This window comes from Filicampus tigris, chromosome 11, assembly GCF_054856515.1.
Source record: "Filicampus tigris isolate MCC_2025a chromosome 11, RoL_Ftig_1.0, whole genome shotgun sequence".
Classification (NCBI taxonomy): Eukaryota; Metazoa; Chordata; class Actinopteri; order Syngnathiformes; family Syngnathidae; genus Filicampus; species Filicampus tigris.
Window position 1 is genome coordinate 8,537,516 of NC_141227.1, and position 27,048 is coordinate 8,564,563.

A 27,048-nucleotide genomic window follows, 5' to 3' on the forward strand; every position below is an offset into this window, starting at 1 on the left:
ACCAGCAATCATAATCATAATAAATTTGTTTTTGCATTTTTTTGCACTGTAAATTTAAAATATTGTCCTGTTTTTGAATAAAGGGATGGTAATTTAAAAACTATTTTTTGATCCAATTCATCAATTAATAAAAGAAATCAACTGATTAATCAATTATTGAAATAATCATTAGTTGCAGCCCTACAATATACCGGCCGACAAATATTTCTGACTGTACTTCCGTAGATTTTTCCGCTATCTGTAATTTACTTCAGTATTTATTTTTCGGACGACTTTACTTTCTACATTTAAAAACAGGGTTCGGCACTTTCTCCACTTTGCTTTGTCAAAATAGGCCCGTTACTATTTTCAGCCTCCACAGATGACACATTAAAAAAAAAAAAACGTAAAACGTAAATAAAGATAAAAGTCAACTTGCCCTGTTGAGATCTTGATTGACTGATTGGGATTTTGGGGAGTTATAAGGCAGAATAAAACAAGGACGTCAGTGACATGGAAGAATGTGAACCACAAAGTATTAAAAAGTATGATGCAGCTATGTAGATAATTGAGTCCAAAAAACATTTTTTTGTTCTTTGCTTTGAATAGAGTCTGTACTTTTTCACTTAATTACTTAAGTCCAAAAATGATTTGAATTCTGATATGAATACCGTTAGTTTTTTTTGGTTGATTTTTTTTTAACAAAAGTATCAATACTTCTGCTTGGTGAGTACTTTTGCCAGCTCTGTTTAGTGGATCAAAATATTAGTCAGAAATACTGTCAAATACAGTTTATTTCAACTATGCCAATACGACTTGCTTTCAACAACGCATTTATCTGCGACTCGTCACCTGTGATCGATACTAAGCCACAATCCATAATTTGTGAGGGTTATAAGGCATTACAGAGGGCTTACTTTGGTGACAAATCATTACACAAATTGTGCGAGGCTAATCATAAAACAAATTTTGACACTTTTTAAGTGAGAGCTTTGTGTCGTATTGCACTTTTAAGGCAGTTTTTGTCTGTGATATTACAGATTGTGGCTTTGGTGTTTCTGCAAAGAACATTCTATAGCAATCTCTTGATTCCTTAATAGCACCAAGTGCTGATTGTCTCACATCACAGGTCCATTTGTCTTTACACACATTCATATAGTAAAATACTATATAGTGAAATATAAATACTTGATTGCATTGAAAGTACACAATAACCAATGTCTATACAAACACTCAAAACACATCAAAATTGGTGAAACAAATATTTCAAAAATGATGCTGATCATTCACATGTGATACATTTCCACGATGAAGTGCAAAGATGACAAAATGACTCGCGTACCAAAAAGCAGCATCCTAAATGACAAATTCATTTTGTTTTTGCCACAAAACAGCTCCAACGTTGTAATAAAGGGTAAATGCTTTTGTGTTGACAGCATTTTGCAGCGAGTTCGGCTCTAAAGCCCCAAATGTTTGCACTCTTCATGCACTGTATACAAACAAACAAATGTGCCGACTGGATTGAGGAAAGCTCCATACAATATTGAATAAAGACAAAAGGCATCTACACATAACATTCATTAAGAAAATACTTGTTTTCTTTATTGTATGATAAAGGCCTCTTCATCAAACTTGAATTTCACTCAAACGTCATGTCAACACCTTGCTCATGACAGGTGTCTTATTAGAAGAAGACACTGGCACAATACTGAAGGCAACAATGTTGTCTTGAAAAGCATGACAACCACAGAGCTCCCATCAATGATGTGGTGAATGGCAAAAAAAAATCAAAATATCAACACTGTTAATGAATGCATGCAACTTTCACAAATACTGTGCAGAGTGTGATCTTGTTCACGCTCACATAAACACTTGCAGCTTCTTGTTAGGATATCTCCTTTGCCATCTCAACATTCTCCTTGGTGATCATGCTGGGCTCTCCTTTCTGTGTCAGGCCGCCTCCCTCCGCCAAGGCCTCGCTGGCAGGCCTTGTGGACCGTTCCTCCAGTTGCTCCAGTTCCTCTAGTATGGTCTGGACGCGACGGACTCCATCCCTTCTCGCCTGCCGTACATCCGCGCGACCTTCTGGATCAACTGAGTCTAAAGCTAAGAGCTCTTTGGTCAGCAGTTCCTCCAGTAATAAGTATTTCTTATCATTCTTTTTCCCTTCAAAGCTTTTCACCTCCTCTTCCAATTTAGCGACCCGCTCGACTATCTTCTGTACTTTAGCCAACCCTGGGTGGACAGGACACTGGGGCGGTTGTTCGGCCTCTACCTTTACAGGCGGGATTTCTGTGGCAACTGCCGCCGCGTCATGTGCTTCTGCTTCTGATGGCATTTGGACGGTGACATCGGCGGTGTCGTGCTCTGCTTGATGGGGCTGCGGGAAGTGTTGTGGCAATTGCTCGGACTGCGGAGATGCCTGAGGCGGTGCCTGCTCGAGTTGCTGCGGTGGCTGAGGCGGAGGTTGTTGGAAGTGTTGGTGTTGCTGAGGTGGAGGCTGTTGGAAGTGTTGATGTTGCTGAGGTGGAGGCTGTTGGAAGTGTTGATGTTGCTGAGGTGGAGGCTGTTGAAAGTGAGGCTTTTGGCCGTCAGCGTCTGTGCGCAAAGGCTGAGAAACCTGGATATTCTCCATTTTTTGCTGAGGGCTCATTTGTTCCTGCTCCAATTTCTGAGTTGGCTCTCTCATGATGATATGCTGTGGACAATCAGAGGTTTAAATACTTGCATACCCGAACCAACATGAACTACAAATCTGTGTGTAAGTCCCAAGTAATTACCTGCGGCCTTTCGCCCATCACCTGTGTTACAATAGGTGACTGACTTCTGAGATTATGCGGTAGGTGAATAGCAGCAGAATCTCGGTGCTGGGGATACAAGACGGGAGAAGCCCTTTCTCGAGGAGGCTGCATTGCAGCAGAATAGCCGGGCCATTCGTCCTGCTGAAGGCGGTGGAAGGGTTGCTGATGCTCGGAATAGGGGATGCGCTGACAGTGGACGGATGGATTTAACTGAGGCTGTGCTTGTGTTTGGCCTCCCCCGCTTTCATGAATTACTGGGATTGGGATGTAACCAGTTTGAAGACCAGTGCTGCTGGGCCGTGGGAGTTGGTTATGCGGGCCAGTATAAACCTGGAAAACAATCAGAAACATTTTCAGAGATAGACACTTTACCCTATTTTGCAAATTCGTCCGCTACCTGGGCAGCCTTCCGTCATCCCTCCGTCTTATTCATAAAAATAATGGTCCTCCGACCCCGTCCGTTCTCGTCCTTTTAAAGCGTTTCCGTCCTTACATCCCCCCAAAAGAGAAAAAAAAAACGTCTGCATGATGCCGTGGGACCATGGAAGAGAGGCTAACGGCAGAGGTTTCATAATTCATAAACATTACTTGAAGCTCATTAGCTGCCTAATTTCCTATTCACATCCACTTAGCGGCTGGGAGTATCATGAGTGGATTGAATTGTTTACAACTGTTTTAAGTGTCGCCCAAGATAGCACTTAGCCAGTGGACATCACAAGAACATTTAAGATTGCGTTATGACGTAATACTATTGCATTTTATTGCATAACTTTTGCATTATAACGCAATAGGTTTTCAGTTTTTATTGTGTTATTTTGCAATAAAATAAATATAGCAAAATAACGCAATGTTATTTTAGAAGGAGAGCGAAAGACTTTCACTTCCATGTCATAGCTTTATCCACCTTTTTCCTCATCGGTGAAATGGTGTCCTGTGACATACTCCATGGTAATACATGTGTTGAACCACTAGAGGACAGACTATGCCTGTGAGTGTGGTATCACAGAAGAGAACAGTGGTCTTGCTTTTTAAAAGAACCCAACACAACATGTCAGTCGTTACCTGACCCGGTTAGGGACGATTACAGGGACGAACGTAAAACTCACTTCCGTCCTTGCTTAGTTCGTCCTTTTTAAAACAACTTTTCGTCCTCTGTCCCCAAAATGGGCATCTGCCCATCCCAATCGTTCCATAATTAATTGCATTTAGAACCATAGAGCACAGTACATTTAGTCTTTGTGATTGACCAACCTCTGCTGTTTGAGATACAGGTGAGCTGGCTTTTCCCGGTCCCGTGGAGCAGCTGTCACCAGGTCCATGTAGAGGTGAACGAGGCCTACAATGAAACCCTGGTGTTGGCGAAGGTATCCGCCCCTCGGTCCTGATATTCTGCGTCGTGGTTGGTTGGATATATGAATAGCACGGGTGCTGTTGCTGTTTGAGATCTGCACCCTCATGGAAGACTGGGATTGGGACATAACCTGGCCGAAGAATGGGGTGCTTCATCTCTTTCACAAAGGTCTTCTGCGTCTCCTGAGGGCTTGGTTCTGGTGGTGTGCTGGGTCCATTTGTGGACACTTCCCTAACCTGAAGTATGGTACACATGAATTGAAATGTAATATCAATGGTAATAACAAACCTGACAGGCCTAAAGTATGATGTTACATGCAGCAATAGTAAATCAGACAAAACTCAGTTGCAGCACAAACTATGCCACTAAAAATTTTTGAATTTTAAGTAATTATGCTCCAACACTAAAAAGCTGATTTTTGCTTATGTAAGAGCAAAGGCAGTGTTAATGTTTGGACCTCATAAATTATTCAAGTCCCTACTCCTCCATAAAGATATTTACATTTAAATTGAGTCAGTCCAAAATACACATCCACACCTATGGACAATTTCGAGTCTTCCATTAACCTTAGAACCATGCTTCTGGAATGTGGGAGATTACCCACGCAAGCACATGGAGAACATGCAAACTGCAATCTGGAGCCCGGATTCAAACACATTTCAGATCTATGAGGCAGATTCACCCATCGTGCCGCCCCCTCTTTTTTTTTAATGTAAGGAGGTCTCTAGAAAACCAAGACACATGGGCTTTTCTGTTTTAGATGCTCTTGCAGGATGGTAATTTTTTATGTGCATATGTGTATTCATGTGTTATTACTAGGAAGGTACTGTCAAAGTTTTCTGCACTCAGTTATTCAACAGCTTGCTCTGAATCATTATTTTTGCTATCACAATAAAAAATGTATTATCCAAAATACATTTATATGCATACAGAATATCACACTAGGGAACAGAAATACATGTGTGCTGCTGACTACAAATGTTTAAAAAGTAATTTGTATTGTCAACATAACTCACGTGTCTAAAGCAACTGCCAGTGACAGCCAAGGCAGAATACAAGCAACAGGTTTATTCATAGTTCATTGATTTCTGCCTGGGTAACCAGTGACAACAAATCTCAAAGATGTCAACACAAACACTGATTTTAAATACCACAACCATTAAGATGGTCAGGCAATTTTCCTATGAAGTTTCCTGTCTAAAACAAAAGTTGTTACATTTCTGGGAGTGACCCTTTGCCCTCTCCCATTTCAGTATGGAACGCTGCACACAGGCAACAGCATTGCACCCATTTTATCCACTGACAGCTGTCCTCTTTCCAGCAGCTTCTGCCTTCGACAGCGACGTCTCGCTGAAGATTAACAAGTGGCAGCATGCGAGCCCCTTTGCTGTCCCTCGTCATCCCATCAATATCTCATTTTTTTCCTCCATGCTTCCAATGACTATGAATATCATACGCAGTAATCCAAACATATAGACGGCACCCTGGCCACAGCGGTCCTGCGTCAAAGCCTTGTAAGGGAAAAGTTTAATACGAGGACGTCGCGGTGTTTGTCGCCATAAAGGAACTGATATTGGAAGTCAAAGGTGGTCTTTACATATACTGCAGGATGAGTCACCGAGTAATTATGTCGTTAGATCAGCAGTCGGGGACCAAACAGGGTTGGTGAGCCGTTCGAAAAGGCTCGTGAGGAGAATGCGTGTGTGAGGGGGAGTTAAGGGGGCAAAGATGGCCTGTAGTCAACACCGTTCGTATCAAACACACCAAGCTAACTGCGCACCTCGGAATATGTCACGGGTCGGAACAGCCGGTAGCATGATGAAGATGACATAACACACGCTCCTCAATACAGCAACTTTATCGCGCCGCCGTTACCTTTTTCGTGCCGTGTCTCGGGTCATTCCAGGTTGTGGTGCGATTGTTGTGATCCACGAAGAAGGGCCAGCCAGTCTGGGGGTCAATTTTGACTTCCCATCCGAGGGGCAATGGATCGTTGTCGTTATTAGCCATCGTCGCTGTCGGCGACTGCGTCTTCATGCCGTTCATGCTTCTGGCTGCCCAGCACTGAGACATTTAATACCGGCGACGGACGCTTTAAAGATTCCTTCAAGTGACGTGGAAAAGTGGGCTGGAAGTTTCTCGAAATAGCTGGGTTAATGCTGGGGGCGGACAGCGCTGGATACAGAGGCATGGCTTCACTAGTAACCAATGTCGCGGAGCACACCCGCAACCCCAACCACACGAACACACACGCAGTAAACACTTCTCACCATTTCACAATTAGGCCTACTTTTTGTCTCAATTGGGTTTTTCTCAGTAGTTTCCATTTATTACACCAATAATAATTTATAACAGGATTTACAGAGTCTTCCAACAGTACACCTTTGGAAAGTTGTCTTTTTAGAATAGTAAGGGGCGTCACTAGGTTTTATGGACAGGGGTATTTGGCAGTGTGTGTGGGTGCGTGCGTGCGCGAACGCGGTGGACAATGTTTTGTAAATACGGAAACGTAGCATGGAGCACAAATATATCACAGACATCAAACAAAGTTATGTCTCAGATTCCAGAAATGTGGAAAAGGTTTTAAGTTAGATTTGTAGTTCTGTTTTTTAATACAGTGCAGAAACACATGAATTAATAATTACATGTACTGGTCAACAAATTATTACTATTTTTCAATCAGAGATACAAGTAGACTGTCACGGGTTGTGTGGTTGAGGACCCAAACGCAGGAAGCCAAAATGAAGTGCAACCAAAGGGTTAAAGAAAACAAAAAAAAAAGCAAACAAGATACTGGGGTAATACCAAAACAAAAAGGATCAAAAGAAACTAAACAAACACTTGGACTAGGCTTGACTTGGACGACTGAAAACTGGCAACAAATCGCCAAGGACTGAAGGATCGAAAGAAAGCAGGAAATAAATTCAAACAAACTGATGAGACTACAAGGAACACCTGGACAAGACACAAATGTCTGGAGGGAGCTGATTGGCTGCAATGACTGGGATGACAAGCAAAGGGGGACTCAATAACCTAACGAGACAGACAGACAGACAAAGGAAGACAAGGAAAATCATGAAACTAAAGTCAAAAACAGGGTGGCGCGGTGGGCGACTGGTTAGCACGTCCGCCTCACAGTTCAGAGGTCGTGGATTCGATCCCGGTCTCCCTGTGTGGAGTTTGCATGTTCTCCCCGTGTCTGCGTGGGTTTTCTCCGGGTACTCCGGTTTCCTCCCACATTCCAAAAACATGCATGGTAAGTTGATTGGACACTCTAAATTGCCCCTACGTGTGATTGTGAGTGCGGATGTTTGTCTCTGTGTGCCCTGCGATTGGCTGGCAACCAATTCAGGGTTTCCCCTGCCTACTGGCCGAAGACAGCTGGGATAGGCTCCAGCACGCCCCGCGACCCTTGTGAGGATAAGCGGTATAGATAATGGATCAAAAACTAAACTCAAATGACAGACCATGACTTAAACATTTCTAAGTGATTTTTTTTGGCACCGATTTCAAATGTGCCCTCGTTTTTTCTCTAGCACATCAGGTTTTCATAATAATAATAATATAATAATTTAATATGTAATAAAGTAAAATATTTATGAATTAAGTTTTAGTCTCAGCAACAGATGCATTTTTTTCTGAAGCGGCATAGCTATAAATTACAACGCATGGTAAAATCTGTATTTATTGCACAAGCTTTTATATGTCGAACTTAAAAACAAAAAAAATCTCAATAACCTGATGTGCTAGAAAAAAAGTAGACAGGTTTTAAATCATCGTCAAAAATTTAGGGACACATAAAGCCTCCTCTGAATAAAATTTGCTGTTGACCAGTATTATTATTATTATTATTATTATTATTATTATTATTATTATTATTATTCATCCATCCATTCTCTCTGCTGCTTATCCTGGAGTCTATCCCGGCTGACTTTGGGCAAGTGATGAGGTACGCAGTGAACTGGCTGCCAGTCACAGCGCACGTTTAGACAAACAAATAAAAAAAAACTAATAATTATTGCATTAAATCAGGAACGTCACTATAGGTTTTACAAACGGGCGTGCTTAGCCACCAGGAGATGCACAGGATGTGAGCAAACATATAAGCCTATATGGTTGAAGACAAACATCATGTAATGACTTTGACAAAATTAAATATAAGTCATATTCAAGTAGTAATCTTGAAAATATCTGGGACAGGCGAATTTGTCCCACATTTATCTCTTGGCTATCTCCACTATCTATTGTGTCATCTTCAACACTGATTATCCTGTAGCAAGGGTGCCAAACTCATTTTTGTCGCGGGCCACATCATAGCGATGGAGTCCCTCGGTGGGCAGTTACAACTGTGAGCCCATATATATGTATGATTGTCTTATATAATCACATATACACAACAAATTGATGGAAAATTAGTTTTAAAATCAGAAGCCAGTAAATAGTGTGTTCAACTGTTTTTCAATGTATTTTAAAGGAGGGATTGGTAACAAATGCTTGCAATATCTCATATGTTGTTTTAACAGCGACAACAATTTCAAAGAAATATGTCAACACACATAATTTGCCACTCTAAATTGCCCCTAGGTGTGATTGTGAGTGCGGATGTTTGTCTCTGTGTGCCCTGCGATTGGCTGGCAACCAGTTCAGGGTGTCCCCCGCCTACTGCCCAAAGACAGCTGGGATAGGCTCCAGCACGCCCCGCGACCCTTGTGAGGAGAAGCGGTACAGATAATGGATGGATGGATGGACATAATTTGCCTTCGCAGGCCACTTAAAATGATCTGGCCCCCGGGCCTTGAGTTTGACACCTGTGCTGTACAAGGTCGTGGGGAGGTGCTGGTGCCTATCCCAGCAGATTTTGGGTGAAAGGCAGACTACACCCTGAACTGGTTGCCAGCCAGTCTCAGGGCATATCTACTCATTACTTTCCTTAATAAAATGTCAAGTAATATATATTGGCTTTATTCTGTAAAATTCTTTCATGTTTCCAATAGATGTCGTTTTCTGTGTTGCTTTCTCAACTCATATACTTATTCCTACACTTCAATATGGTTGGAGGAGTGATGATGATTAATTTTTATCATCATCATCATTCATTGATGACAACTATACGTGAATGAGCTCAGCTCCTGTTTCATGGTGTGAATTAATTCATATATAAAGTTCAGTCTATAAGACATACAGGAGACTGTATCCCTCTTCATGTACACCCAGGATCTTCTCAATGCAGTTCAGAGAGACTAATTGTTAATTGACAAGCTAGTTAGTGGAACACGGGAGTTTCCGTTACTGTTTCCACAGGAGCTATCTGACTGTTACTACTAGCAGTGATGAAGACTTACTTTCTTGAAAAACGTTTTGTCCATTCATGTTATTTTCTTTCGTCTGCTTTGAAACGCCCCGTGTTCAGCTAAGTATTAAGCAAGCAACAATTGGAAGGGAGCAGTGCAAGAAAGGTCGCTGGGAAATCATGGACTGGAATCCCAGAAATAAGGAAAGAAGCGCGGTGCTCTTACCATAGATCCGGGATGCCAAATTCATTTTTGTCGTGGCCACAATGTAGTTACAGTTTCCATCGGAGGGCCGTTTCGACTATAAGCCATATAAATGTTTATTCACCTCCTCATATTATTACATATGCAGTACACAATAATTTTATGGATTACTAATTTTGAAATCAGAAGTCAAGAATAATAGTTTGTTCAACTATTGTGTGTATTGTTCAAATTACTGTAATAACGTTTAAAGTGTAAGATTCCAGCGAACTCTGTGAGTCCAGACACTGATAAATAAAAAAGGGTTACGGTAATTTGATTTCTAATTTTGGAGATGTATTTCCTGGTTTTGTTTTTCTCAACAACAAATGTGTCATACACGGCGTCACAGAATACGCATGCGCTCTCGATACTTGTGGCGTAATAGCATGACGTAAACCTGCTGGTGTCCGGTTAGCTAGCTTCTGGCTAGTTAGCAAGTTGTTAAGCGTACTGAGGAACCGAGAAAATATAGCTGACCAACAAATAGATATTTTTTCTTCATTTATTTTGGTGACTGACGACATCGATGATGGACGACGATTCCTACCCCAGAACATTGTAAATTGCTAAAGATTTACCGAACTCTGATATGCCTGCTGTGCTAATTTCGAAACGCGGTTGCTAACTTAATTTGCGCTGCAAACGCGAAACCGATAAACGGTTTGTATTTCTGGCAACAGTCAAGTTGAAGACAAGCGTGTTTGTAAAAATATCCGTTTACAGCTAATGTTGTTGCTCGTACAATATGCTCCGTAACAGTTGAGTGGCGTCACACTACAGTAAATGTCACGAACAGCTAAATTAGCAGCGTTAGCCCCGCGGGTTGTGTGACTGTCTAGCTTGTGGAACTATGTTGCACAAACACGTTGACATTTGTACGTTTAATCACACACTAACTCGTTCCACGGTGTCGACATGTGTTGTTGTTCATATTGTTGGATTGTTGTAGCACTCCAGTCATAGATAAGGTTATTTATTTCCTTCCAGGTACGTGGGAAACCTCTCCAGGGATGTGACAGAAATTCTGATTCTACAACTCTTCACTCAAATAGGGCCTTGTAAAAGTTGTAAAATGATCACAGAGGTAAGTGGTCAGCACACTTTGGAGATATATTATGATTATGGAGTAGAAATAAAAATGTAAATATGAATTCTTTACAAACGGTCGCAAAGCAATTCCAGATTTATATCTGGGGCGTTACATTGGAAATTTCAAAGTTGCAGTGATTGAAACTTTCCTTCACTAATTAAAAAAATGATTGGAATTTAAGTCATTATTTAACCAAAGGTGAGTATTTTACTAAAGTTTGCCGGTCCGTCATCCGTCAGCAGCCTGTGTACCCATCAGTCATCTGTCAATTCGTCTATTTTTCAAGCCAAACCAAACTGTAATTGTCTGCTGTTGGTCAGTCCGTCATGTTATTTTAACCGTGCCTCCGTCAATAACATCAACGGTCCACTAGTCCGTCTGCCGTCTATCCAGGAAAAAAATGGTCCAAAAGATGAAAACTCCATCCATCCATCATCTGAACCAATATGATTAAAATGGTAAATGGAGTGCACTATGTACATCATAATGTGTTGGCTTGCCACCAAACAGCTCTACACTTACACACGTTTTGCTTACCTTAACTAGAACACTGTCTCACGTTGTTGCCTAAGGTACAATACTGGTGGTCTTCATCTTCTACTTCTTCTGTCTTGTAGCGGTTGGCAAACAACTTATGGTGTATTACTGCCACCTTCTGAAATGGAGTGTGTGGGGATGGGGGGCAAAATACCATTTCACAGCCTCCTAACCCCACTCTTTCCAATAGTAAAAATAGAAATATAAAACGTAAGTGCTTGCTGAGCCTGAATATGTGACTGTAAAACAATTTGTATTCAAAGCAACTTACTACTTAAACTGAAGAAGTGATGATTCTTTCTTTGGTCCATACCACCACCTGCTGTACATATACAGTCAATGCAGTCTGGGTTGTGTTTCTGCCCCCTTCATCAAAACTGGTGGGTTAGTTATGATTACACAGATGGACGAAAATCCACTTCCGCTTTCTTAGTCCGTCTTTTTTTTTTTCTAAATTTCCCGTCTAACGTCAGCAAAACGGCCGTCTGACGGACCAGTCCATTGGTCAGACAGAATGCCCACCTCTGCATTTAACTTCTGCAACATAATTGAAAGCTGAATTAACTACTTGGTCTGATATTTTCTCTTGCAGCATACAACCAATGACCCCTATTGCTTTGTGGAATTCTTTGAGCACAGAGATGCTGCTGCAGCCCTAGCAGCTATGAATGGAAGAAAAATCCTTGGGAAGGTGGGACACATTTCTTGTTGCACATTTAGTCTTTTTGAAATTGAGTTATTACATAGAAAAGTGCCTGCCTGGCTGTTAGAAGTGAACTGTTTACTCCATTTATTTTCAGGAAGTCAAGGTAAATTGGGCCACCACTCCCAGTAGCCAAAAGAAAGACACATCCAGTGAGTGTTATGAGAAATTATGTGAACTGAGAAGGTATAAGAGATTTTTTTCTGATTGTTTTTATGCCATTCTAGATCATTTCCATGTGTTTGTGGGTGATCTAAGTCCTGAGATTACCACTGAAGATGTGAGGGCTGCATTTGCACCTTTTGGGAGAATCTCGTAAGTATTTTCCTTTTTTTTTTTTTTTTAAATTCATTTATTTTCATTATCACAACCTTAACTTTAAAGCTTACCTGTATGAATCATGTTTTGTCACCCATTCTCAAAAACTTGTATTACTGCTGAAATAATGTTTATAGAATACAATACTCAAAATGTAATTATGTACCACTTCATTGAGAAGACAGAAGAATGACATTGATAGCTGTTTTCAAGACATACAAGAATAACAGCAAAACAAAGCAAAAACATTTGTGTATACATTGTCTCCTGGTAAATTATTTAAAAAAGATAAGTTGGAAGGAAAACAAATGCGTACCTATGCAGATTTATGAAAATGTTCTTTAGTTATCTTAAATTGATTTTGAATTCAGAATTACAGCTTGAGCAGTGACATAATTGTAGTTTTTTTTTCTTCATTAGAAAGACAGAAAGAAACCAATATGTGATTGAAGTGTAGATTCTCATCTTTATGAGTTTTCCCACGGCATTTATCATTTAGGAAATAATGGCAGATTATTTTATGTAGATCACACCCATTTTCCATGGGCTCAAATGACGTAATGTGAAAGTGGAGCCATCATCTTCAATACTTGCACAAAAAGGCCAAAACGTTTAGATTAATTTAGTTGTTCTTATGGAAAAGTAGGTAGGTGATCACCGGTTGTTTGTTCATTATGTTAATGATTCTGAGCTTTTATGATTCAGAATAATTCCTGAATTGTAAATGACGTTTTTGTGAAACCTTAATTTCAATCTGAACATCTAGTTGCACTTAAATCACACCTGATCTGATTCTGTTTCAAATTCAACGTGGTGGTTTATAAAGGTAATACAAAAAAAAGTCTTCTGTTAATGTCCAAAGACTTTTACTATACATCACCCCGTGCATGTAAACAAAGCTGTAAATCTTGCCAAGATAACTTGAGCCATCACATGATACAAGCAGCCGAACCTGTAACCATAGGACAATGCACACTGAAGTCCTTGTAAACTGTCTGAAAGAATTGTATCCGCCCAGTTTGGAGTTGTTGATTAACCTAATGAAGTTAACTTGTCTTTTCTGCATTGTGTCAGCTAGTGTTGCTCTTCTTTGCATATTTAGTCGATGGTAAGTGTCAGCGTAATGTAAGCTGTGTATGTGAACCTGAACAGCCTTTAGATGTGGGTCTCAGTGAAGTAATAGCATTTTGGTTATTTTACAGAAATGCTCATAGGATTGGACAGGAGCTTGAAGGCTAACAGCAAGGAACTGTGCACTCTGGAGACTCAGATGTAGTTTTTTTTCTCTATTTATTCCATTTTTCCTCTGTCTTTATTTGTAGATGCTCTGTCTTTACGTGATATAGTATAGATGATAACATTCAATATTACATGTATTCCTCTAAATCTATATTTAAAGTGTTTCATTTTCAATTGTTTGATTTTTGTCGCATTAAGGTCTTCTTCCGAAATTTCTGAAAATTGTCAATTTCTCAAAATTTGCAGCTCCCCAAATGCCATACTCCATATTGGTGGTAAAGAATTGACCAAGGAATATAAAGAAATCTAGCCATGTATGCCATTTAATTCCTTTTTTTCCTCTTATGTATTCTATACATTTTTTCATTTGTAGGACAGAAGACTAGTTTAAGAATGCATGGTAGTGTTCAGCATATATTTCATGAGATTAAAAGTACTAGATAAAATGGTGCTCTTGTGGCAATTATTTCTTAATTCATCTTAAGATGTGTAAAATCTATCTGTAGACTGCATGTATACGTAATTAATTCCTGCTTTTGAGTCAATGAGTCAGCACTCAGTCCAGGGTCCTGATAGCTACCAGTAATATAGGACAGTGTAGTGGATTCACAGTTCAGTGTGTCTTGCGTGGCTCCTTTTTTAGAATCATGCAGTTTGACTCGAATACTCACTGAAAATGTTTTCACATTTTGCTCCAGAGATGCTCGTGTTGTGAAGGACATGGCGACAGGCAAATCAAAGGGGTATGGATTTGTGTCCTTCTACAACAAACTGGTAAGGCTCCAGTGCCGCAACACAGATGAAAGGTTATTTCTTTTCCTGTTTATTACTCTACTTTTTGGGGGGCAAATATAGATAGAAGTGCATAGTAACACACACAGTCATACCTACATAATTTCCTACTATAGCATTGTTGAGAATAATGAAGAGAATCATTTGTAGATCACTAGCCCTAATGTGATAACTGAATTTACTCACATAGTGGCCATGCCCCAATTAGTCACTGGATGCTCTGCTTAAGGCTCGCCGTACACCGAGCGATGTGGCCGATTGCGACTTAAGGTGACCATTGTGAAAAAAATTGTTGTCAGCTCACACCCGACCCGCTTCTGCTGAAAAAAATGATCCTTTTATAGAGTATAGTCTATGGTGTATGCCAGTTCTTTTTTAAAAAAAATTTTTATTTTTGAAATTGATTCTTATAGGGGAAGTCAACCCAAACACATTTTTTCCAGAATAAGTTCTATGCAGGCCCACTAGTCTAAACATGGCATTCTGATTAATATTGCGTTTGTGTAATATGAGAAATCCCCCCCCACTTTTTAGCTAGCTCAGGGAGCAGCCATTTTGTCACTTCTGTCGACTGAAGATGACGTCAAAGTCGCTCAGGACTCAGATAACGACCAATCATGGCTTAGCTTGAGAAAACAGGTAAGCCGTGATTGGTAGTTATCTGAGCCCTGGGCAACTTCGATGTCATCTTCAGTCGACAGAAGCTAAAACTGGGTGCTTTTTGCTGCTTAACTAAGATACAGTTTTCTGAGTGGTCCCTGAAGCGCACACGAATTTGATTGGCTCATTTGACTTTATGCTGTCGTTGGTATCAGCACGTCGTGTGTTCCTCCTTTAAACTGACTTTATGAACACAAAACAAGACAGTCCTCTTCTCTACTTGTCCTCAGTCGCTGAGGCAAAACAATTTACTCACATTTCTGAGATTTAAAGCTGCCCCCTTCTTTCGAATGCTTATTTATACTCCCGCGGGCGACGCGTCCGCTCTATTGCTCACTGTGCACTTTAGAGTGGGATTATGCATCGGCGGTCATTCGGCGCATGCGTTAAATGTGTCAAATATTTTGACGCAATCAATTACAAAATTTTATTACCGACAGTTAACGCGGTAAATTTGACAGCACTAATATATATCCAAGAATGCTTATTGAAAACTAAACATCCCTCCCCTTCGGCAGTTAAAGTAGGCTGGCCGCTATTTGTGGAAATTCAGCTTCTTAAATTATTGACCACCAATACTACTAATCAATATACAAAGATCTATTCAATAAACTAGCTTTCTTGACTTCTTGATTTGTTCCTATAGGACGCTGAGAACGCCATTGTTCACATGGGCGGGCAGTGGCTCGGAGGGCGTCAAATCAGGACTAACTGGGCAACGCGAAAGCCACCTGCTCCAAAAAGCTCGCAGGACAGTAAGTTTAGAATGAAAATGTTTTACTGATTATATCGGGACGGTGTATGAAGTTTTTGTCACAATTGCTTTTTATACATTTCAGATGGCTCAAAACATCTGCGGTTCGATGACGTCGTGAGCCAGTCCAGTCCACAGAATTGTACCGTGTACTGTGGAGGCATCCAGTCAGGACTGTCTGGCAAGTAGTTCTCATTTAGTGTTCCGCTGGATCTCTGTCTCATTTTAGACAAATGTACAATCGGGTATTTTTTCTCTCAAATGATCTCAGATACATTAATGCGGCAGACCTTCTCACCATTTGGACAGATCATGGAAATCCGAGTCTTCCCAGAGAAAGGATATTCTTTCATCAGGTAATTGCAGCATGTGGCCTCTAGATGTCCACCAAGTTCTGTGTCAAATGAAATTGCTTGAGCCGCTCTTCTCTTTGAAAGGTTTTCCTCCCACGACAGTGCTGCCCATGCCATTGTGTCAGTTAATGGCACGGGCATTGAAGGACACATAGTGAAGTGCTACTGGGGCAAAGAATCTCCCGATATGAACAAAAGTTCACAACAGGTAGAGTCATTCTCAGAAGTAACGTATTTGGTGATGGTAGTGTTCAAATAAACATCATTTGGAGTCAAGTCTGGTGTTTGCTCCTGACTGAGTGACTTAATTTTTTTGTCACAGGTTGAATATGGTCAGTGGGGGCAGTGGAATCAGCTCTATGGAAGTCCACAGCAACAATATGGGCAGCAGTATGTGACTAATGGATGGCAAGTTCCCTCCTACAGCATGTATGGCCAGTCATGGAACCAACAAGGCTTTGGAGTAGAGTATGTATCAAACTCATGCGACGTTTCATTACAGCCTTAGAGAGACATCATAATTCCTCAAAATTAGAACACATTTGCTAAATAGTCCTTGCATGCAATGAACTTGCTTATTAATAATCTATTGATTTCACAGGCAGTCCCAGTCGCCCGGCTGGGTCGGAGGATTTGGCTCTCAGTCGGCTCAGGCTTCAGCCTCTGCAAATTCAGTCGTGTCCAACTTGACCAACTTCAACATGACTGGTTACCAGGCACAGTGAGCTGGTTCGAACGCGAGCCCATTACTGAGAACAACCAGCTCTGGTTAAACCATATTCATAAAGCATCTCTTTGCCTCAAAGGACAAATAACATTTTTGGAAAATGATAGTGCCCCTTTCACCCAGAACGTTTAAAAAACATTTGTCAAATGGAAATTTCAGTGTATGAACATGCTCCGGAAAATGAAATGTAAGTCTAACCTCAAACATCAAATTAATCAATCAGAATGCGTTCTCGCTCCCGTCGCAAGTTGGCCCATCAGTGCGATTTTGTTTGATCAGGGATTAGGTAGAAAGAATTACCCTCATGTTATTTGACCATCATGCTCCACGTCACTTTGTATTTGCCTGCATTCTGAAACGTGACATCGAATCCATTTTGTAATACACAGGTAGGGAAACCTGCCGGTTTTTACTGATGTAGGCCAGAGCAAAGGGACAATAGGTGACATTAAATGCAGTAGTCCTATTGAACAGCTACGGTATCTGTTAGCTATGGGCGAAACTCTCAAGATCACCTCCCCAAAAAACTCACCCCGATCACCTTTCAAATTTGAGTAAAAGCTTTAAAAAAAAATTAAAAAAAATCACAGCAGTACATCCAACTATATTTGTCTTTTGCTAGAATATCCTCTAAATATAGTTTGGTTTGTTTGAAACCTCAAACTACAGCAATACACACTTCTTCTACACAGTGTTCTTCACACTTGTAAAACAAATATAGAATACGTGAAATATTTTCAGTTTGTGAGTTGTAGTCCTGTCAGAATGTTTATGTAGTGCTTTGTGCTTGCCGCATTTTCTATGATTTGATACAGTAGGTAAGAAAAAGCCACAAGTCTTGAGTTTTTAATTTAAGTCCGTACAAATCAAGAGTGTCTCATATAACCACCTTTTGCGAGAATTGCAACGAGCCACGGCAACCTTACAGTGTTGGTCTGTGTTCAGCCAACAGCCATACAGTCACTGCATTTTTTGATATGAATGAAAAGTGCTTTGTAAATAGAACTCCTGATATAGTTTGCAGGGCACAACAATTTCTAAAGAGTGCTGTGGCTTTCAAATAATTACAACAGTGGAGGTATTTCTCTGTTTACTTTTATAAGTAAGGTTAATGTTACTTTGACCGCTCTAAGTTGTTGTTTTTTTTCTCTCTCTCCCTCTCTCCCTCTCTCCCTCTCTCCCTCTCTCCCTCTCTCCCTCTCTCTCTCTCTCTCTCTCTCTCTCTCTCTCTCTCTCTCTCTCTCTCTCTCTTTCTCTCTTTTCTGAGTGATCAACAGCATGTTCTTAGTAAGCTTTTGATATATTTTGTGCTGGTAAACCTGTCTCATAGCAAAGAAAAACTCCAAGATAGCCTCACTTTTGCATTGATTTGAAGTGTTAAATTAAACAAAACAATTTCATCCTGTTTGCAGATAATCTTTATGCTGATTCTGGGCTGGTTTCCTAGAGGAATATAAAGTCTTCTTTCTTTTTTCATTATTCCTTGCAGACCAATCCCTGATTATAGAGCATTTTCTAATCCACCACCTTTGTAAAGACGCATAGATCTTACATCCTTCCTTTAAGATGTGATTGCCCATTTTATTTGAGGGTTATATCATGTTAGTGGAAGGATGTGTAAATACGGCCATCCCCCCACACATCCCCGACACACACACACACACTTTTGCCCCTTGGTACCCTCTGAAGTAAAGGTTAATCATAGGCACCCTTTCATTTGGTTTGAAATGATGTGCCATTTGTTGTATCACGTGTCCTTTTTTTTTTTGGGTGGGGAGGGGGGGTTGAAAGAGGTGTTTGGATTAACAAACCAATTGACAAAATAACAATCACATAATAATTGCAAAACTTCATGCGGCCTCAGTAATACTGTGTACATAAGGGTTATATGATATGAAGAACCTCATCAGTAAATATCATTAATTTCATGTTGGGGTGCCCCTTAATTGAGTTGACCAATTTTAAATCATCCACAGAGGATTTATCCATTTTGTTGAAGTAGCAGGAAGCAGATGATGTTTTAGCTTGAACTGCACGATTGTGACGTGCATATATATTTGTTGCATAAGATATTGAATGTAATGACAACTTGCTTCCGTGATAAGTGATGTTTAATTAAAGTTGGGAATGGTTTTCATTAGAAAATAGAAAACATTGAGTCACTTGAAATAAAGACACATTCAAACCAGATCTGTTAGTATGTTTATTAGACACGTATTTAACTGCATTTTGCATCTAACCAACACGCTTTGCTCACTTGTTTTTGCGCATTTGCAGCTCAAAACCAGGACAGACGTGAATAATTATCAAACCCTTTTATTGCACATTTACATTTAAAACCATTATTCACACTTCACCATACTGCGCAAAGAAGTTGACAACCTTTGAGTAAATGGAAAAATAACTGTGTTCATAAACCATTTAGCAACTATAACTTAGCCAGATTTTAGGCATTTAATAATCAGTTATACTGTGTTGCACAACAGTCTATTTAGCTATATCGTACACAACACTTTTAATATGTAGTTTTATATTCAGATGGAATCTACAACACTTAACACTGCAGTTTGTCTACATTTTTGAGCTTGAAAATTTCCTCTTTAGCTCTACTGCTGATGTCTAGAAAGCAAATTTTAAAAATGCTTACATTATTTACATCTTTCAGTGAAACTTGACCGGTCAAAGCTCAAACGCACCGAAGTGTTGAAGATTTATATGTTGAAATGAAAGTTAATCTTGGAGGACATTTTCAGTGAAGAGAAATTACTTTTAAAGCATTAAAATATTTGATCTGTAACTCGTTCTTCATCCCCAATGGAACACATCCCATTGTCTCATCTCAAGGTTTTATCACATATGACAGTCATATGTGGGAATGGTGCAAATTCTCCCTGATGGCAGCGTAGACTTTGTCCCTCGGTCCACACAAACCAGGATACTGCCGTCTGAGGCGTTTTTATCCGCCTGCATGGGGTAATCAGAAAAAAAAAAAATCACTGATATGCCAGTCGTATTTGCATCAAGATTCGCGCTGCTATTGAAGCTTGCTGGCGGAAGCCCGTTTAAACTCAGAGGTGGACCGGCCTATAGGCGGGTACTATTATTTTACCCCCTGAAAAAAAGGCGGATGACGGAGTTTTACCCACGCTGCGGATGGATGACGAATAAGGGACGCTCAATTTTTTTGTAAAATTGCCCAGCACTTGTTATCCCATATTTGCATGCTTGAAACCGCTCCGAGAGATCATTGTTTATCATACTATACACAGGCAGCGTTTCATGAAATAAAATGCATGCATATCCAGAACCTTTCCCCATACAGGATGTCTTCGAGTTTTGAATATCTGACTTAGGAACAGTCATCAGTTTTTCTGATGACAACTCTATCGCCAACAATAAGTTGTCTTTCCTCCTCAACCGTCTACGCATGCATATCGACTTATTCCTAAAGGTAAGTTATAGTTACGGTACTATTTACTGTGGTGCTTGTTGACATAATTAGCCCATGGAACTAATAGTTGGGGGATCTAGTCGGAGCAGAGTGATTTATGTGTAGCAAATTTAACAGTTTACTTTCTGTTTTTGGCAGGTTTTTTCTGCACCACACTACAGTATGTTTTTTAAATAACCTCAAATGACAATTATATATTGGGTTACTTAATGTTTCATAACGAACAATGAATTCATATATTCAATGAATATATATACATATATATATGTGAATGTTTCTCAGAGTAACAATGTTACATACAGGGGGGTGCAAAAGTAGGTACAGTATACAGTTATAAAAAAAAGAGAGAAAATGCATACAATACTTATTTACTAGTTTAGAAAAACTGTTAGCAATGTTAGCAAAAACAACGAATGGTTTTCTCTGAAAAAGAATAATTACTGCATATATTAATTTTATTTCACACTAAGTTAATTTAACTTTTATTATAATTTTATTGTAAATGTACTTTTTTTTTTTAGTTAGTTTAGATTGGTGAAAAAATGCATTATCCAGTATTGTCATGCCAATATAGCCTATTGTTGTAAGTTAACTGAGCAAGATTGTTTGACTTGACTAATGACTTGCTTAAACTAAGTAATAGTACCGTACTTGATTCATCTAGCTTGAAATTTATTGGGGATTCGACTTGTGCGATTTTGGCCCCAAAGTAGGTGGGTGCCACATCTGCTCTGGATGCTTATACTCACGATATGATTGGTCACCGTCTTCCCATTGATTTTATTTAGTTCAGTTATGTCCTCTATCCCAATTTTCTTCAAAATCAACTCAATCTTCACTGTAATGCCAGACATGGCACTTTCAAGGTGGAGAACCTGCCTGCTCAATCTGCAATCAACAGGGAGAGAAGGTGAATCGACTTGCTTAATGACGGGTGACATTTTTACCGATTTTTGCAGGGAAGAAATGTGACCTTAGAAACTGTTCTCGGTCCATAAATGTGTGACCAGAGTTGCTCTTTTGGTCACTTAAGATCACTGGAGGCTTTTGCTCTAATTCTTTGCCATAATTCATTCCAAGATTGTTGAGTTCAGCAGCAAGGGCATCCTGCGAACATGTAAAAATTGAAAAGCTTGATTGGAATTTGTCTGTAGACCTTTGCTAAAGTACACAAGAAAGCAAGATGTTAGAATGTTTAAAATGTTGTGGAGGTCAAAGCATGCTACTTTACAAACCCTCTTTTCCTCCAGCTCTGTTTTCATCTTTTCCTGTTCATCCTCATCTAGAATGTAATTCCCGTCACGGTCAAACTGTGAGAAAGCTGCGGAAATTTCATGATCAGCATGTCCCATCCTGCGACATCATCAGAGTGGTGAGGATTCTGTTGGAAACTTTGGCATAACAAGATGCAATCTTTATCTTTTCCACTTACTCTTTTAAAGTCTCTCTAAAATCCTTGAATTCAATTTCGCCAGATCCAGCGCGTAGAGCTCTCTGAACATCTGATATTTTCTCATTTTTAAGTTTCAGCTTCATGAAGGTCTTCATGTAACTCTGATTGGAAGTAATCCAGACCATGTGAGATCCTATTGAAATGTTAAATGCACAACATTGCTACATCACGGTGCTTTCTGTTACCTGTTTGATGATGTCGCTGATTTGGAGCTCATCTTTTTGGGACGATAGCTCCTCTTTCACCTCAGAATATGTGTCATTTATGATGGCAAGAAACATGTTCTGAAGAGATATGAAACGGTAAGCTCGACACATACAATGTTTTGTGACTTTCAAATGACTTGCGTCGCAGGGTGGCTTACTAGCAGGACAAAGAAAACGAAGAAAACGTAGGTGACAAAATAAATTGGTCCAAGGACTCTGTTTGCGCGATCAATTGCGTCATAATCAAAGTCCCCGAGAATAATCCTGAACTGGGTGAAGCTGCAGGAAAAAGATAGAAAGGTTATTTCAGGCGCAACACGGATTCAAGTTATACTGCTGTTTTGGAAATCTCTTACATGCACTTGACAAAGGTGCTGAAGGTTTCCACCTCTGTACCAAACAGCAAATATCCAAGTTGAGCGTACGCGAAGAACACGATGAAGAACATTATGGCAAACCCTACAATGTCTTTGGCACAGCGACCAAGCGTGGAGGACAGCTGGGTCATGGTCTTATTGAAACTAATGTACTTGAACACCTACAGACAAGAAGAGGGCGCACTATTTTGAATGGTGGCAAATGTCAAAGTTGAGATTGGGAAAAGGAAGTATTTTACCTTGATCCATGCAAAGAACAAGTTGACTGCGTTCATATTGTTGTATTGTGTTTGCCAGAACGCCAGAAACTCAAAGTCAGCATAGATTTCCGGTTGGTCCAACAATTTGCCAAGCAACTTGTCCACTTTGACTGTACGGAAAATATTGAATACAATGGCAACAATGGCGAGCTGGAAATGACAAACGTGTTAATCGTTTGAAGCTTATCGAAACGTGGAACAAATCCTCCGAACGACATGTCCTTACAAGTATGACCACTATGTCAAGTATGTTCCAGATGCTTTTGAAGTAGGAGAACTTGTGTATCCGAAGCTCAAGAATCTCCTCCACCACATAGTAGAGGATGAATAAACAGAAGACCATCTCACAACCCAGGATGAAGTAGTCCCAGTAGTTGATGTAGCGAATCAGTTTGACTGTTCTTATCTGGTAGGAAGGAATAGCTCCGCCAGTGGCCGGGAACTCCACTACCAACCTGTCAACAGACTGGCGTCAAAAACACAAATTGGGATACTAATCAAGCAATTTGGATTTCAGTCTGTACCTGATGACACAGAACATGTTGATGTTTGCATTGTAAGTGGAGAAGTCGATGAAGATGGCCCTGGTTCCTCGGTCCAGCCAAAGATTCTCCTCCAGCTCCCTTAGTAGAACTGTGCTTTCGTCTTTGGTTCGACCCAGGTCCTGGTAGTATCCGGCTCCGCTGTAGGTGGTCAGTAGACCCCAATGCGAGGAACCCTTGATCACTTTCTCAGTGTGGTAGCTCCATCTGCAGAGGCACGACACCACCCATAGAGTAAATATTTAAAGAAGGGACAGCTGGTTGATTTTGTAGGTCGGCTGGTCACATGGCCGCTTTTTCACATCAAGCTTCTGCTCGTACGTTGTCCTCCCTGTAGGTGTTGTCTTAAGCGACTTCACTGAGTGACTTAAAGTGTTAGTCAACCCAAACATATTTTTTTCAAGAATGTGTGTTCCCAGCAGGCCCACTAATTGAAACACGGCATTTTGAATAATTTTGGGTTTGTGGAATATAAATCAAGCAGCCAAATGCACTCGTTTTTAGCCATCTCTGGGGGCGGCCATTTTGTCTTCTGTTGACTGAAAATGACATCACAGCTGCTCACAACGACCAATCACGGCTCAGATTCAGAAAACAGGTCAGCCGTGATTGGTCGTTGCGAGCAGTTGTGATGTCATTTTCAGTCGACAGAAGACAAAATGGCCGCCCCTAGAGATGACTAAAAACGAGTGGATTAACACTTATTCCACAAATGCAATTTTTCTCAGAATGCCCTGTTTCAACCAATAGGCTTGCATACAACATATTCTTGAAAAACAATGTTTGCGTTGACTTCCCCTTTAATACCTCCTCCACTCTCCAATCGTCTCCAACTATTGTGGCTTGACAGATATTAAGTAATTTCAGCCTCATGGTGTCAGGATTTTTGTATTTAAATTGAGTTTATGTACTTGTGCACCCAAACATTCGATATTTATCTAGTATACAGTATAATTACTAGTTTATTTATTTTATTGTTTCAGTTTTATTTAGTCTTATCCAAAGGCTTCTATTGGCAAGCCGCCACTGAAAAAAGAGCAACGCGGACAATCTGTGACAGTGACACGTCATAACTTTACTTACGCTGTGCCGTTGATTAGTCCAAAGTTGATGTCATCCTCCTTCTTCTCATTGTAGACATCGTAACATCCTGTGATCTCATCCTGGAAGTCTTTGTGAACTTTGCAGGAGTTGTTCTTGATCTTGATCTGCCTCATCCTGGGAACTCCCAGCAACATGTTCTCATAATAGATGAAGGACTGATCTCCACTGTCCAGGGACTGGTTATTGTACCATTTAGTCCAGTAGAGGCCATCTAATAATGGTTCCTGAGCAAACTATTTATACAGAAACAAGTTGAAATCGTCAAAATACCCCAATTGCTTGTTGGAAAATGGAAGAAATCCACATGGCCAAATACTCACAGTCCAGAAATCTCCCATGGTGCTAATGGACTGAAACTTAACCCCACTTTCTCCGGCTGTATTCACAAACAGGTCAGTCATGGCTTTAGTGTAATAGTAGGTGCTTGAGCTCGTCATACCGTACGTCACTGAAAGACAACATGGACATATCGTTAACGGCTTAACACTGTCCTATCTGGCTTTGCTCAGGCTCGCCTTAAACATTGCTCCATTCGGTGCTCCCAAGATAAGACATGTCAAAGGCAGGACACACATAAACCATCATTGGACGCTTGTTCTTTGGACGTATTTGTTGCAACCATCAGATGGATCCAGATTAGAGGTTGTAATTTGTTTGAGGAGAGAGCACGCCAGTCTGACGCAAATAGCCTCATCAAACAATGTCAGTGTAACACGGACAAAGAAAGAAACAATGGAAGAGGCCAAATGCTCTTATCGCTAAAAGGCAAACGGGTTGTGGTCATGTCCCTTTGACGGCTAATGGTTGGCTTGACAAAAGCTTTCAGGTGGTGGGATGGGGAGGCATCAAAGCAGGAGTTTGGTGGAGGACTTTTTATGGCAAGCTAAATGTCCCAATTCCCTTGATACACTTTCACTCGCGCTCTCAATTGTTTTTTTTGTTTTTTTTCTTGTTTTTTTGTTTTGTTTCTGCGCCAATTCACAAGTCATTTTAGAACACTTAAACCTTTATTCATAATCAAGGAACCATTTTAGGTTCCATTTTTTTATTGTCTCACAGCGATTTACTACATGCTTCCCCTGTTATGATATAATGACAATTTCTTATTCTAATTTTCAATTTCTAATTATATGTATACCACCCAACATGGTAATATCAATATTGCCACCTCACCAAAATATTGACTCTCTTGTGTAGTAAATTGAGGCAATCAAAATATTACAAATGGCTCTCAGTATGATGCAGTGAAGTTCACAATCACTGCAAACTACAACCAGAATAATAAACATTTTTAAATGAAACATTCATAACTAATAACATAATCATTCATAAATCAATTGTAAAGGTAGAGTATCTTTAGATCGTGCAGGTGGGTGGGTTTAAAGTACCACAAGTACACTCTTGCTCATGCCATAGATGAGAAGATTTGTCCAAAATTGTTATAATGAAATATTTGTTACAATTATACATTTTGGGGGTAAAATAAGGTTCAAATCTTGTAGTAATTGCATTGCTGTATTAAAATTTTTGAACGTCTGAACTAGTCAACACATTCCCTATAAAAGGTTCATGGACAACATTACACATTGTATTCTTTTTTTGGTGTATCACAACTTGACCATTGATTGATGTTTGGGAAATTTTGGGTTAAAAATTAATGTCAACATGCTGGATGGAAACAAGTTAGTCATTACTTGTATGCACCTAAATCTAACTACATTATAGTTTCCATTCACATTTCACATGTCCTATAATCACATTTCAGGCACACTCAGTCATTCTATTGCTCTGATTACTTACAAAGACAAATATCCACCAAAAAGACCAGATAGACCATTAACTCCCGTAGAGTTGTGCGTACAAACAGTTCCCGGTTGTTCGAGGTGTTCTCAGTCAGTGTCGTACCCCACAATCCTACCAAGAATGTTGAGGGAGAAAAAAAAAAGAAGAAAATAGTTGTGTTTTTGAATCAATAAAACTAAAAGACAAAGATTAGCATACATTTGGGAGCGATCATTGTCTTGAAAACATTTGTATTCCTAGATGAGTGTCACGTTTGGATATTTAGAGTAGAACCAGCCAAGTGAGGAATATGCCTACCTTTAATGAAAGAGCAGCAGCCTCCGCGTTCCTTCAACAGAATTTTATCAGCCGTGTGTGGCTCCTCTGGGAACGGGCGTGGGATGTCCACGTTGTACATGCTCTCCATGGAACCCTGGAAGTGGGGCTGTGGGTTGTAGACTGTGCTCACAACTCGGGGCAAGGGCGGTGAGTTGCCAATGTAGCCCTGGTTCACCCATGAACCCAGGTTTTCCAACTCACATTCCACCTGGCTGGACAGGTGGCTGTCGGCGCGGTTGTTCAGACTCTTCATGGTGCAGGATCAGAGAGGAAAGTCAAGCGGGGCAGATGCGGCAGTTTTTGGAACACCTGCGCTGTCAGATTGTTATAAGCGGCAGGTGACGTAAGCGTTGTGGAGGGAGGAGCTGCCGATCCCTCGGCGGGAGCGTTTGTTGTCATCAGATTTGAACTCCTTGGGAAATTGAGGTGGCAGCATGATGGTGGCTTATATATGGATTTCACAAATCTTGACAAATGAAAAATGTGCATTACTTGGCACCCCGGTGGAAAATAGCAAGAATACAATTCTTTAGGGCTGACTAGTTGGATAACTAGGCATTATGACCTCAAAGAACTTGTTGCACTGATCTTGACCTATACAAACACAATCGTATAAAATGGGAGCACTATACAAAATTGTGGCAGTTACAAGTATTGCTTTTTTGAGGGAGTGGCGGGGGCACTATCGCAGTA

At 40.3% G+C, this 27,048-nt stretch overlaps 3 protein-coding genes across 5 annotated transcripts; 1 reads left to right on the plus strand and 2 right to left on the minus strand.

Moving 5' to 3' along the window:
• Window positions 1–755: 755 nt before the first annotated feature.
• On the minus strand, window positions 756–11,359 carry bag3 (BCL2 associated athanogene 3). 3 transcript variants are annotated; one of them, XM_086044747.1, is made up of 4 exons: window positions 11,296–11,359; window positions 4,032–4,367; window positions 2,760–3,110; window positions 756–2,677 (listed from the first exon to the last, which is right to left on the minus strand). In XM_086044747.1, the coding sequence occupies exons 2-4, from the start codon at window positions 4,284–4,286 to the stop codon at window positions 1,865–1,867; spliced, it is 1,419 nt and encodes a 472-aa protein (XP_085900873.1). In that variant the 5' UTR covers window positions 4,287–4,367; window positions 11,296–11,359; the 3' UTR covers window positions 756–1,864. The 3 variants fall into 3 exon arrangements, with proteins under 3 accessions (XP_085900873.1, XP_085900870.1, XP_085900874.1); XM_086044744.1 differs by lacking the exon at window positions 11,296–11,359 and adding an exon at window positions 6,007–6,443; XM_086044748.1 differs by lacking the exon at window positions 11,296–11,359 and adding an exon at window positions 5,148–5,632.
• Window positions 10,013–19,031, plus strand: tial1 (TIA1 cytotoxic granule-associated RNA binding protein-like 1). Its single transcript, XM_086044749.1, has 12 exons — window positions 10,013–10,226; window positions 10,656–10,752; window positions 11,888–11,986; window positions 12,096–12,150; window positions 12,226–12,313; window positions 14,254–14,329; window positions 15,654–15,762; window positions 15,847–15,942; window positions 16,033–16,117; window positions 16,199–16,322; window positions 16,437–16,582; window positions 16,716–19,031. The coding sequence occupies exons 1-12, from the start codon at window positions 10,195–10,197 to the stop codon at window positions 16,837–16,839; spliced, it is 1,131 nt and encodes a 376-aa protein (XP_085900875.1). The 5' UTR covers window positions 10,013–10,194; the 3' UTR covers window positions 16,840–19,031.
• Window positions 19,032–19,058: 27 nt separating this feature from the next.
• pkd2l1 (polycystic kidney disease 2-like 1) lies at window positions 19,059–26,608 on the minus strand. The gene is made up of 15 exons (XM_086044743.1): window positions 26,335–26,608; window positions 26,035–26,148; window positions 24,555–24,682; window positions 24,214–24,467; window positions 23,113–23,337; window positions 22,815–23,043; window positions 22,568–22,738; window positions 22,308–22,489; window positions 22,110–22,230; window positions 21,931–22,029; window positions 21,725–21,846; window positions 21,528–21,645; window positions 21,266–21,399; window positions 21,042–21,180; window positions 19,059–19,805 (listed from the first exon to the last, which is right to left on the minus strand). The coding sequence occupies exons 1-15, from the start codon at window positions 26,606–26,608 to the stop codon at window positions 19,692–19,694; spliced, it is 2,424 nt and encodes an 807-aa protein (XP_085900869.1). The 3' UTR covers window positions 19,059–19,691.
• Window positions 26,609–27,048: the final 440 nt, after the last annotated feature.

Coding starts and splice junctions, on each gene's coding strand:
- bag3 (XM_086044744.1), bottom strand. CDS start 6,204: ATGTCTCAGTGCTGGGCAGCCAGAAGCATGAACGGCATGAAGACGCAG. Junction 3,111..4,031: donor CTGTATCTCAAACAGCAGAG/GTTGGTCAATCA, acceptor ATTGTTTTCCAG/GTTTATACTGGCCCGCATAA. Junction 2,678..2,759: donor TGATGGGCGAAAGGCCGCAG/GTAATTACTTGG, acceptor GATTGTCCACAG/CATATCATCATGAGAGAGCC.
- tial1 (XM_086044749.1), top strand. CDS start 10,195: ATGATGGACGACGATTCCTACCCCAGAACATT. Junction 11,987..12,095: donor GAAGAAAAATCCTTGGGAAG/GTGGGACACATT, acceptor ATTTATTTTCAG/GAAGTCAAGGTAAATTGGGC. Junction 14,330..15,653: donor TGTCCTTCTACAACAAACTG/GTAAGGCTCCAG, acceptor TTGTTCCTATAG/GACGCTGAGAACGCCATTGT.
- pkd2l1 (XM_086044743.1), bottom strand. CDS start 26,608: ATGAAGAGTCTGAACAACCGCGCCGACAGCCACCTGTCCAGCCAGGTG. Junction 21,847..21,930: donor TCAGCGACATCATCAAACAG/GTAACAGAAAGC, acceptor ACTTCCAATCAG/AGTTACATGAAGACCTTCAT. Junction 21,181..21,265: donor GACCGAGAACAGTTTCTAAG/GTCACATTTCTT, acceptor TGTTGATTGCAG/ATTGAGCAGGCAGGTTCTCC.